The 12,120-nt window shown below is 51.8% G+C and overlaps 2 protein-coding genes and 2 pseudogenes across 2 annotated transcripts; 2 read left to right on the forward strand and 2 right to left on the reverse strand.

Annotated features, from left to right (window-relative positions):
• Nucleotides 1-536: 536 nt before the first annotated feature.
• Nucleotides 537-2,509, reverse strand: SAPIO_CDS5183 (uncharacterized protein; the record flags this gene model as incomplete). Its single annotated transcript, XM_016787561.1, has 3 exons — nucleotides 537-566; nucleotides 1,080-1,657; nucleotides 1,723-2,509. 3 exons carry the CDS (start codon nucleotides 2,507-2,509, stop codon nucleotides 537-539), a joined length of 1,395 nt encoding a protein of 464 aa, XP_016642576.1.
• Nucleotides 2,510-3,654: 1,145 nt separating this feature from the next.
• Nucleotides 3,655-4,594, forward strand: SAPIO_CDS5184 (uncharacterized protein; the record flags this gene model as incomplete). Its single annotated transcript, XM_016787562.1, has 2 exons — nucleotides 3,655-3,841; nucleotides 4,062-4,594. 2 exons carry the CDS (start codon nucleotides 3,655-3,657, stop codon nucleotides 4,592-4,594), a joined length of 720 nt encoding a protein of 239 aa, XP_016642577.1.
• Nucleotides 4,595-5,954: 1,360 nt separating this feature from the next.
• On the forward strand, nucleotides 5,955-6,938 carry SAPIO_CDS5185 (annotated as a pseudogene; the record flags this gene model as incomplete).
• A 415-nt stretch (nucleotides 6,939-7,353) lies between these two features.
• On the reverse strand, nucleotides 7,354-10,845 carry SAPIO_CDS5186 (annotated as a pseudogene; the record flags this gene model as incomplete).
• Nucleotides 10,846-12,120: the final 1,275 nt, after the last annotated feature.

Consider the following 12,120-nt stretch of genomic DNA (forward strand, 5'->3'; position numbering starts at 1 on the left):
ATATGATGGCGGAAACCTGAGAGACTCGGGAGAGTTCAAGGAATGCTCTCAGAAATGCTAGAGAGCAAGAGCTAGGAGATGAAAAAATCTTAACAAGAACAGTACTTCCGATCGTATGATTGGTTGAGTGAAAAGAGAATCAGCGGCACGGACCACGCTGACACGTGATAACACTGTTCGCAACTACGCCACACACCATCAAGGCGATCCGTGGGTGACTAATCTCCTTCCTCGAGGAGACATATGAAGTAACGTCTTTGATGCGAACCGTTCAAATATTTGTTAGGAGGTGCGATGTGGAGTACGTGGTCGACGCGGATGAAGGGGGGCACTCCTCTTTGTGATTTGTTTCGCGTTTGTGATCATGATCTTGGAAAAGGTGTTCCTTTTAATTCCAACATGAACGCAGCTGATTGCGAATTAAAATAGCATTGAGTATTTTCTGCAGCCGGATCTTCGGCACTATGGTCACTTCAAAGGTGTCAAGTGTATCGCCTCCGTCTAGACTCTTTAGTATAAATTCCGTACCTCTATGACTACAATCGGAGGAGCTCAACCACGCCGACCTGGTATGTGGTTAGTTATTAATAGCCTGGCCCCAACTTTGAAATTTCAAAGATTCCAAAACCTGCCATCCATTATATAGTAATACATATAATATAAGGAGCAATCCGGCATAAGGGAAGAGCTACGCAATGCGAGGGAAGCGGTGAGAGAGAGAGATCTAATCCTTCCAGAAGAGTTAGAAGAAGAAGACCGAATTCGGGTTGCGTCTGTTCCTCTGCGGGACGCACTCGAGGTTAAGTCGCAGATGCCGTGTATGGATGGCGATTCTTCTTCGTCTTGGATTTCGTGCTGGCGGCTTTCTTTGCTGCCTCATTTCTTTCAGCTTCCAGAGAGAAATCTTTCCATTTTCTCCATCCGTCGAAGTCAATCAGGGCCTGCATACATCCCCATTCCCTAACCTTAGTCTCGAGCCATGGAAAACTGACTGGCTAAGGCGATGGACTAGAAGTAAGCAACGTGAAAAGAAATATACTAGACATGTATCTAGCAGGGATAACTACTGCGTCACATACCTTGGTAATAAAATCATTACATCCGGCTGCCAGTGCCTCATGCCTGTCGCTCTGCAACGAGCTAGCTGTCAAAGCAACAATGATGACAGGGCTCTTGAACATCTCTATGTTCGCAAGGCGATCATCTTCTACGATGCCGCCCTCCTCACCAGGCTCTTTCCCGACCGGCGAGGAAAATACGCCAATAGAATTCACGCGCTCCAGACGCCGAATTTCGCGCGTGGCTTCTAGGCCATTCATGACGGGAAGCTGAATATCCATCAGGACAAGATGAAAACCGCCACTCCGCCATTTGGTGACAGCATCCCGTCCGTTCATAGCGCTCTGCCATCTCACCTTCAAGCCCTTGGCGAAGGCTTCGAGGAGCTTAAGGTTGATAGGATTATCTTCCACTAGGAGCACATTGATAGGCGGAACGGGAAGTTTCTGTTTTTCTATCACTTTCTTAATTTTCTTTTTGATGGGGCGCGGCGAGTTCGCCCTTGCAGGTGGCGTGGAAACCTGAGCGGTGGGCGCGGGGTCGGATGGAACGGACGTCGACGGATGAGGGCTGACAGTCGATATCACAGTAGATTGGTCTATCAGACCCAGGGAATTAGCTACTTGACACAAGTCAATAACATTGAACGTGAGACGAGCCTACCTGTGCCCATCGCGACGGATTTGACCCCGGAATTCCCTTGGATGGTAGGGGAGGAAGTGTGCGACCTCCCCAAACGAGGACGTTCTGAACGGTCTCTAAAGGCGCGAGGACGGCCGCTGCCCGGGGACGGTAGCGACGGCGCTTGGCCGGAGCCAATTGTAGGGACGCTGTGAGCGGCTTGGTCATTGCCGCCCCCAATGGGTGGAGCAAGAGAGGAGGCGGTCGCGACAACAGGCGGAAAATAGCCTTCTCCCGCTTCAGATGGTCGCCCGCTATCCGCGGCAAAGTGGGATATACCGGAAGCGTAAGGAGCTGCGGGTCGAGGTGAGGGCCGAGGAGTCCTCTGTTGAGGAATATCAACGACAAGGGCCTCGTCAACGGCTTGGCCGCCTGGATAATAATGGTCAAGCGTATTGACGAGGACCTCCTCCGGGCCAAGCTGGCGCGCTTGTCGCTTGTCCCGTGAAGTAATGTGCAGGGTAAGGTCGGGAGCGTCGAAGTGACGCCCGAGAGAGTTGGCATATTTTCTCAGTATCAAGTCGCGTACGTCGTCTACCAGAGCATCGGTGGAAACAGCGATGAGTGTAGCTGATGCCCCGCGGCGTTTTACCCACACTTTACGCATGGAGGCGGGAGGTTCGGTCGGGAAGAGACCGTCACTAAAAGTTCCATCCGGTTCAATGCCACGGGACACTTGCAACAGGGCTCGAAGAAGGGACGCTTGTGGGTTTCCGAGAGGTTGTTGTGGGTGATCACTAGTGGCACTCGGGCCCGACATTGCTGCCATTGCGAAGCGTGTTCTTGTCGAGTTGCGCCGAACGAAATCGTCTCTGGGAAGCGGTTGATCTTGGGAGATTCGAAGTCGTCGCGGGCAGGGGAGAATAGAAATTCATGACCATCAATAACGGATCGAGCTCTCCAGGCAGCGTCAGCAGGCGATAATCCGAGGTACCATAAAATGCAGGCAGGGGTTGCGAGGGGGAACTATTCGCAAGTTGAATTCCGACGAGGCAGCAAGAGCTAGGCGAGGACTCGGAAATCGACCGAGTCAAAAATGCGAAGCTTGGTGATGGCTCGGGACTGTGCAAGGAACAACCAATCCTGAAGACTCCTGCATTTCCAGAGAAGAGGCAAAGCACTGCTCGTGCCGTATTCGACGCTCACGGCCAAGCTAGGCGGGAGGAATATTGATGCGAAGCAACAACGCCAACTGCCCACCTTCCAGTTCCCATCTACTGAAGCACACAGTGCTTGCTCGGGAATTAAAGCTGCTCGGTGATGCTGAGTCTAATGTACAAATTTTCTAATAATACCGTACGTAAATACTGTGCTGTTTCTCATGACATTGTCAATTCAGTGAGTGTACGAAGTAGGCCTGGGGTTAGTCATCGATCCTCAAATCAAAATGATTCAACATTGAACTGTGGCTCCAGTTTGTAGGACCAAGTACGGAGTACACAGGTAAACCATCAATCATCGATCAATTTTTAGCTGCGAAGAGCAGCTCGAGAAGTAATTCAAAACTACACATTGAATAGCTCAGTACATAGAGGATTAAAAATCTAAACGAGTCTAAATGTTAGAAAATGAAGGCCAAGTGGGTTTCAAGGTTTCAAGGTTTCGATGTATTCGCAGAAATGAAATGTACTCCTGATATATACCTTGAAGGCGTGACTGCTTGGATCAAAGACTAAATCATCAAACATCATCATCAGGAACCAGGCACTTCGAGGAGAGATTCCGAGCACTTTTTCCCATACCTATCAACTATTATGTGCGGATCCACATATGTCCTCAGCTCACTCCCAGCTCGTCAGGTCTCTGCCTGAGACGCACGCGTGGTTAATACAAACTCCGGATACCAATTTTGCAGGAAAATCCGCCCACTGCGACGCTAAGTGAACAGCAGGCTCTTTGCAAGGGGGGAGCATCATGGTCGGGTCTCCTCTGCCAGAGACCGCCGATGCGGGCGAGTCGGCCGACTTCAAAAGCCGGTGGCCCATGACTCAAAGCCCAAAATCTCCGAGGACGATTGCCCAGGTCAGGGTGCGCAATAGGAGGAGGGAGTATCTTCGTCGGAATCCGGCGTATTTGGCAGATTTGGAACATGAACTCGCCGGTAAGTCAAGCGACACTTATTCAAACATTTCCACTGTGAGAGCTCTCCTCGGGTCCTTTCTTCTTTTCTTTTCTTTTCTTTTCTTTTCTTTTCTTTTCTTATCTTACTCTTCTTCTCTTGTCTGCTTGAAATATCCCCTCCCCGCACCTCATAATCCGAATCCGCCTCTGGCTGGGAGTTGCCTGTCTCTACTGTTGAACTTACAGCGCCTTGCGACCAGATCCCGTCATGTACGAGACGTTAATTCTCAAGTTCCAATCCCGAGCGGAAAGGGACGCAGAAGCGGAAGCAAAAGGCTACTCGCGAATCCTGGAAGGTGACCTAAGGAGAGGGGAGGCCAAGCTCGCCACACTTGCGGCCGAGGCTACTAGTGATGAGAGACACAACGGTGCGACTGCAGAACCACAATCAGCCAGCGAGCGGGGCCCCCAACCATCTCGGCTTGACCGCGACATAATTCTCCTAGAAACTGAATCGAGCAAGGAAGAGAAAATCTCCATGACAAAGGACCAAGCTCGGGAGCTTTGGAACGAATTCCTTACTCGGCGATTTGTTCGAGGCGAGGATTCAGACTTCGACTATTCCCATGTCGATGCTGATGATGAGCTCGACGTATTGGAAAGACAAGATGCTCAGGATGCCTGGTTCGATGATGAGGAACCGAGCTGGATAATTGATCAGGAAGATGAAGATAGCTCGCATAACCCGAAGGCGAAGGTACTCCTTGGGGAAACAGGAATTCAAGACTTTTGACCCTCCCGACACACACACCCACACCCAGCCCACAGGTGAATGATAGCATGGTGGCGGTCGTTGAATCCCATGAACCAAATCTCTTCCAGGCATATCGCCTTGTGAGGATATCAAGAGAGGGGATGGCCCATGTTCGTCTTGGCTTTGGGTAATGGCAAGCCGAGGACGATGCAGAAGACAAGGCGGTCCACTTCGTAGTTGGGACGCAGTACTTGTACAACAGCTCCATTAAGCTGTTCCCCAGAAGAGAGCTTTTGCCGACAACATAAGAGCTGTGAAAGCGCGAGATGCAGGCGACACTAAGGAAACAATTTGTTGCAAACACTCAATTCCACGCAGCGCACACGAAATACCGATTGCAATATCATTGATGTACGGAGGTAATGATTCCTAGAATCATCTCGCCCATCCAGTATTGATCCCATGAGCCAGCCCACTTGCATTACCCTAATAAGAATATGCAGCACAACGCTTCTGGGACTGGACAGACCCAGACCGGCCCAGGCAGCCGTCAACCCGAAAATGTTCAACACACCCACAATTTTTAACTTGCAAAGTATGTACATGCGTGTATGTATGTGGTGACGTCGCGCTCCAAAACAAAATCGACCAGCGGATCTCAAGCGAGCGGTTTGGCCGACAAGTGCATCAATCTCAGTCGTCTATTTTCTTTTATTTTCTTTCTCTTTGCTTTGCTCATTTCTTCCCTCTATACAAAGGTATTGAATTTTTTTTTTCCGTCATTGATTTGACAGGCTTGAAATATTGATACTCAGCGTTGCTTCTTTTGAATGTCAAGGTTCCTCCTCCTCCTCCTTGGACAATGCCACCGTGAACCCATTCAGCCGGATAGGCCCAGGCGACAGCGGTCGTTTGAACTCCAAAATCGGGGTAGCTTGGGGACCGTTCTTTTTTCGCCCGGATCCGTCCTCTGTCCCCAGACTAGTCTGGCTTCCCCATTGAAGGGACACTTGGAGCCGTCCCCAAGCGCAAGGGGGATAAAAGCGGTTAAATGCTCCTGGATAAATTGACCTCCCGTCCCCGAGTCCCACATCGCTGGGCAACCTGCCTTGTGAAACTAGTTCTCCTCACGAGTCGTATGAGGGGTTCGTAAAGCTTTCGCACGTTTGAGGGGCGCTTGCTGAAGTGACGCTTGGGAATGGTCGAGGGCATGAGGATTGCACTGACGTATATAATAACCCTTCGATGCTGCTCCCCCTCTGCGTCCCTGGCCAGCCTTCATAGTAGCCTCAATAGTTCTCATCTGCCTCCGACTTCTTGCATTCGATATATCGTACCCGGTACTACTACTGCATCGCTTATTCAAGCTCGGCCGTGAAGAGAGAGTGTCACTGTAACAATGCCCCCGATCATCACCAACGTCTATACTGCCGACCCTTCGGCACACGTCTTCAATGGCCGTGTCTACATCTACCCTTCCCACGACAGGGAGACCGACATCGAGTTCAATGACAATGGTGACCAGTATGACATGGCCGATTACCATGTCTTCAGCACGTCCTCTCTGGATCCCCTTGAACCAGTAGTTGATCATGGTGTCGTCCTAAAGGCGGAGAGCGTCCCCTGGGTGTCTAAGCAGTTATGGGCCCCCGATGCTGCCACTAAGAATGGGAAATACTACCTCTACTTCCCCGCCCGCGACAAGCAAGGAATCTTCCGGATCGGTGTTGCCGTTGGTGACAAACCCGAGGGGCCCTTCACCCCGGAGCCCGAGCCTATCAAGGGAAGCTACAGCATCGACCCCGCTGTCTTCGTCGATGATGACGGCCAGGCGTACATCTATTTCGGCGGTCTCTGGGGCGGTCAGCTCCAATGCTACCAGAAGGGGAATAACATTTACGATGCGGAGTGGCAAGGTCCCAAGGAACCTAGCGGCGAGGGCAAGTTTGCTCTGGGGGCTCGCGTAGCGAAGCTCACGGACGACATGCTCCAATTCGATGGCGAAGTCCAGGAAATTCAGATCCTCTGCCCCGATACCGGCAAGCCCATCCTCGCCGATGACCACGACCGACGTTTCTTTGAGGCGGCCTGGCTTTACAAGAAGGACGGGCTCTACCACTTCTCCTACTCCACCGGAGATACACATTACCTTGCCTACGCCACCGGCACAAGCCCGACCGGCCCATTTACCTATTCCGGCCGCATCCTAGAACCCGTCCTCGGGTGGACTACCCACCACTCCATTGTCGAGTTCAACGGTAGATGGTGGCTGTTTTACCACGACTGTGAGCTGAGCAAGGGCGTTGACCACCTCCGAAGTGTCAAGGTGAAAGAGATCAAGTTCGATGAGAATGGCAAAATCATCACCATGAAGTCGGATTAGGCAGCGCAGCTGGCTTAAAGGCTCGGAGAACTGTAGCCAAGGGTGCTCTGAAGGGCCAAGGGCGGTTGTGTCGTGGGTGGGTGAATTAAAAAGGGCATCGATGCTGCATTGTGCTTTCTGAGAAGGCAGGTCCGTTTGTATCACAACTGATGTAGTGCTCGGTGAGTCTGTTCTCAGGCAAATATGAACAAGAAACCTCTATGTATCTCTGTGGAGAGGGTGCTCTTTCCTTTTCAACTTTTTATAGCGCGTAAATCAATAATCCTGTGTATATCATCATATCCTCGTTACATCGTGGCGCTTGCCCCTTCTCCATCAATAACTCTTAAATGACGCTGAATCGGCCTACGAATGTGCATGTGCCAATCCATTTATGCCGCCATGACATCTGGATATCATTAGTTGACTAACAATCTCAGCATCCAAAATCAGACCCGCCCACACCCAGCCTGAGCGTGTTGAGTGCGTCTTCATACGAGGCTGGGCTATGGTCGAGCAACATGCTTGTCCCAAACTTGGCCTCTCTAAAGTGAGCTTCGACATCCTTGATATATTTCAAAACCGCTCTCCTTGCCGGCCTCCCGATATGGTCTTCATCCGACTTCACAAAGGCATCCCTTCTTAGGACGCGAGTGCTCTCAATAACGAACACCTCTCCTGGCGGCAGGAGTTTTTCATGGATCATGTTGGAACGGAGCATTTTGAGAGTGGCAAAAGCCCACTCGTCATCTCTGGGCTTTGCAAATCTGGCCTGGTTGTACCATTTCTCAGCTAGGCGGCTCTGAAATGCATGCCAGACCCGACGGCGGATTTCGGCCTTAGCCGAGCTGGTGTCATTCTTGAAGGCGAGGGCTACTGCTTGGAGGTCGTGAAGGACACCAAGGGAAAGGTAAGGCACGAGATCGTTGCCCTGCACGACCGTAGTTATGAGCCCTCGAGTAGCTTTCCGAAGTGACGGGGACACCGTGCCCGGTGGACCGTAGGCATAAACATGTATGGGCCGCCCAGATGGTAGACACACGTGAGTGTGTTTCGCGTCTTTCCCACAAGCATTTTCTAACCCGAGCCGGCTGTGAGGCTCCGCGGAAGTGACAAAATTGGTTCCGAAAGAATTAGGCTCGCTTAGCATGATGCCGAGGAGCGCCGTTACCGCACCGCCTAATGAGTGGCCGCAGAGGACAAGACCGTAATCCTTGAACTCGTCCAAGGCCTCTTTGAGAGTCAAGAGGACTTTGCCGTCAGCGCCATACAACAGACGCCTCGCAGAGGCGTGAATTCCCTTGTGGACTTTGTACGATTTGCCCTTCCATGTGAGCTCGTCATAGTCGCAGGTCATATCTGAAAGGACGTCTTCAAATCCCAGAGTTCCGCGACAGGCGAGGACAACTGCCTTAGACTCGTGATCTAGCGATATGTAGTGGACCAAGGGAACCCCGGTGTTGGTTGAACCAGTCGAATCAGACCCTCCCTGAGGGTCAACAAATGAAGCTAAGAGAATGCTTTCCGCATGGGACTCGGTGTGGTGGACGAAAGATCGAATGTCATGGTGCGTATTATCTAGAACTTCCAGGATGGGCATTTCTTTCGATATGCCCAGGTATTTCATGAAGCTTGAGCCGTATGATGCGGTCGAGAACCTTACATATCTCGTAATATTGCGAAGGATGTGAAATCTGGGAAAAGTGCCATCTACCATACCTGTACGCCGGAGGTGATTAAGGGCATCCGAGTTGGCGTATGCACTCCTTTGGTAATATGAAGAGAGAATCAGTGATGTTTGGGATTCGTTCGTCGCGATACTGCAAATGCTCGGCGCTTTTTTGCGATGAGTTCGCCTTTCCGGGTGGGTCAAAATTGTGATATCTGGCTCCTCTATTTCGAGTGAGGATGAACCGATATGATCGTCGACATCTACTACGTCGGTTCTCGATAGAATAGGAGAAGTAGGGCGACAGTCATCGGTAGAGTGGATCGAATATGTGTCGGTGAGAGAGACGATCGAGTCACGGCACCTCTCGTGCACGGAAATGTAGCTAGAACGCGAAGGGCTCCGGTGAAGCGTCGGCGGGTATTCGATGTCAAGAGAGAAGTTAGTCTCTTTACTCCCAGACCCTCTTCCCCTCTGCCCAGAATCGCCCCGGCCAACACCACCGGCGAACTTGGCAACCCCGGAGGCGATGGAATGCGACGATGGATGCTCTATCGAAGTATTATCCTTGTTCCACAAGTTCGACAAGGTGCTGCTGGATCCCATCTTGAGCGCATGTCTCAGGCCAGTCCTCTTTTCAGATGTCTTTCCAGTGTTGCTCGGTGGGGATTTTGGTTCTTTCTTCGGTCTAGTGGATAGTTTGTGCGCCGCCGAGGATATTTGGCGAGTTGTAGAGAGCTTCCCTCTCCCGTCGCTAGATGCCAATGGGGTCCTGAGGCGTTTCTGGTTTGCTTCATTGGCCAGCCGCGCATGGCCAGCATGGCTAGGTGGGACGGGAGCTTTATTAGCCGGCGAAGAAGCTGGAGGCGACTCCCGGATTTGACTCTTAGATTGGACCGCAGGCGGCCGGCTTCGTGACGGGGCAGGGCGAGCGCGAGTCTGACTGTCCCTGGCCTGTGGAGGCGATTGATAGGAAGGACTAGGCGCCGAGTTTCTGACGCGCGCTCGTGGAGATGGAGGGGAGCTAGGGGTGTTGCGAATCGTAGGTGCTTCCCCCGCCTTTGTACTGGAGGTAGAAGGGAGTTCATCGCTGTCGCAGCGCCGCAACGCAGTCGTCTTTAATTTGTTTCGATCTACGCGGTAAACTATGCGGTAAGTTGGTGTCGCATCCTGGGACGTGAGCTGTGAGTTGGAGGAAACGTTGCCGGACTTCCGAGGAGCCAGCTGCTTCTCCTCAATGACCTTGACTCCTGCGGGCGGTGCGAGCACCGGAATCTCGGTACCACTGACGTCGACGGTAATGGTTTTTGTTGTAGTGATGGATGTAGAGATGGATACGGCGGTATGCGCCGGTAGCGATTGCATGATCTGTTTCTTCAGGCGTATTTCCGGCAAGCTATCGTCGTCAAGGCCATCATCGTCTTCACTACCAGCCTCCTCGATGCTGCCATGCTGTTCTATCGATTGCATTATTGCCGGGCCAATTGGAGATGGGCTGCGCAATGTAGCATCGGATGCATCACCGTCGAGGCGGTCATCACTTTGAACATCGACCCTCTCACCATCCCTAAGTACAACGACATCCCAGACGATCTCTAGATGTCCCAGGCGCCGACTCTCGGAATCGACTGCCTTACGGCAAGTACGCTGAAGAATGGCGAGCGCGCAGAGGCCCATAACTAGGTCCGCAACACCGACCTTTTCTCCGTCCGCTCCGGTGGCGGGGTTCTGAAACTCGCGGCGTATCAGTGTGACGATACTTGCAATGGCGCGAGAGGAGTCTGTTGACCCGAAGAACTGATCCAGGGTCGAAAGCACCAGCTGTGATACCCCGGATGCGATCGAAAATGTGGTACCCGTCAGTTCGAAGCCCGCAGTGGTCCAGAACACGGCTTTTGACATCGCATGGTGTAGACTAGCGAGACTCGATTCAAGGACGCTCTCAGCCTCTTCACGAGACAGTTCTGTCGTCGATCTGGCTAAGACATGGCTCCCTGCCCGAGAAAGGATGCCTTCCACCACGCTTCGGCCCAGCTCTAAGCTTGAAAGACTCGCAAGCTTAGCCACGTCGAAACCATAGGAACCGACGGCGGAGCTCGCTCGGATGGCGAGACAAGTGGAACGGGTCGCTAAGCTGACGGCCTGGGCAAAAGGGCCGGGAAGAACGGTCCGACTGGGCGGGGTGGCGGCGGAAAGCGCCGGTCGTGTTGGGTGCGAATGCGGAGGTTTCTCTTTTCTTCCAGAGACCCCCCTGGCCATCGTCTCCTCCGAACCCATTACTTACAACTACTCAGTGATCGTCAGCACGGTTGACCTCGAACAAGTTGCAGAGTCCCACGGGAGATATTGATAGAATTGGGAGGAATCAACTTCAGTCATTGTGAGCAGTATTCGAAGGTTCGCGAAGAAAAAGGGCAAACCTACATGTATGAGGTAGTAGTAGAAGCTAAGCCAATGACGAGGTGGAGCGGAAGCATGGTTGGAACACCGTGAGCCGTTCAGTCCGCAAACGCGGTTTACGCAGCTTATCCTTCGGAGACGGCAAGGTCGTGCAGGAAGGAGGGCCCGGCCTAGAGGGACAGACCGTTCTGTCAACCAGGGATGCCAGATCGAAAAATGCTCCACTTGGCGACGCTGAAACTGATTGATATTTGAGTCGGCAATCGAAATGTTTTCACTTTTATAACGGGCAGGTGGGATTTGTGTTCCTACTCCTCAACGTGGGAGGTGCCGTTTTTCTATTCTTTTTCTTCTTGGGGTGACACGTTTCGCGTGGCCTAATGGCCGAGGCGTGTCTCAATGTACTGAACTACAAATCCAGACCGCTCTCTTTGGCCACCGCATCGATTGGGTTTAATCAATGCGTGTCTCCTTAACTTGTTCCTCAGATCCGAGGCTTAGCGCGCATTCCAGGTACGAAGTATGTGGGGAGCACAAATCCAAACCATGCGATTGGTGTGAAGTCAATTGTAGAGGAACGTAGTGTGTCAACTCGTCAAGTTGTTGGGATTTCTTCAAGGAAGGACGAGCATGTGATTCCAAGCATGAAGGAGTGGACACTGCATTGTTGAATAAGTACCAGTTCTTTCATTGAACTTCAGAGTATGCGTCTACCCGACGCAGATGTGGGCTAATATGCAATTTAATGTTGTTATTCATTTATGAGGGTCTTGAGCTTCCTTCAATTGAGCTTCTTGTGAGATATAAAATTGGCCTCAGCGGCCGAGAGCAAAAACAGCCACGCCAAGATAGTCAAAGGACTGGACGAGCTGGTCTAAAAGTGCACCACGGAACTCGTGTGCGAAGAACGCCATAAACTTGCATACGGGACGCAGGATTCCTCTGATAAGATGGCAGTTCGCCAAGGTGCTCTTGGCCCAGGCACCCGAACGCCTGGCCTCACGACCATGATCCGTTATGTCGGCGAAAAGGGGCCCAGACTAGTATTCAAACAAGAATGGCACGATGCATCATTGGGCATGCCTCTAATTCTGATATTGTCTGTGGTTATGTACAGTGTCCTCCCATAGGAAA

This window comes from Scedosporium apiospermum, assembly GCF_000732125.1.
Source record: "Scedosporium apiospermum strain IHEM 14462 chromosome Unknown SEQ_SAPIO_0098, whole genome shotgun sequence".
NCBI lineage: Eukaryota > Fungi > Ascomycota > Sordariomycetes > Microascales > Microascaceae > Scedosporium > Scedosporium apiospermum.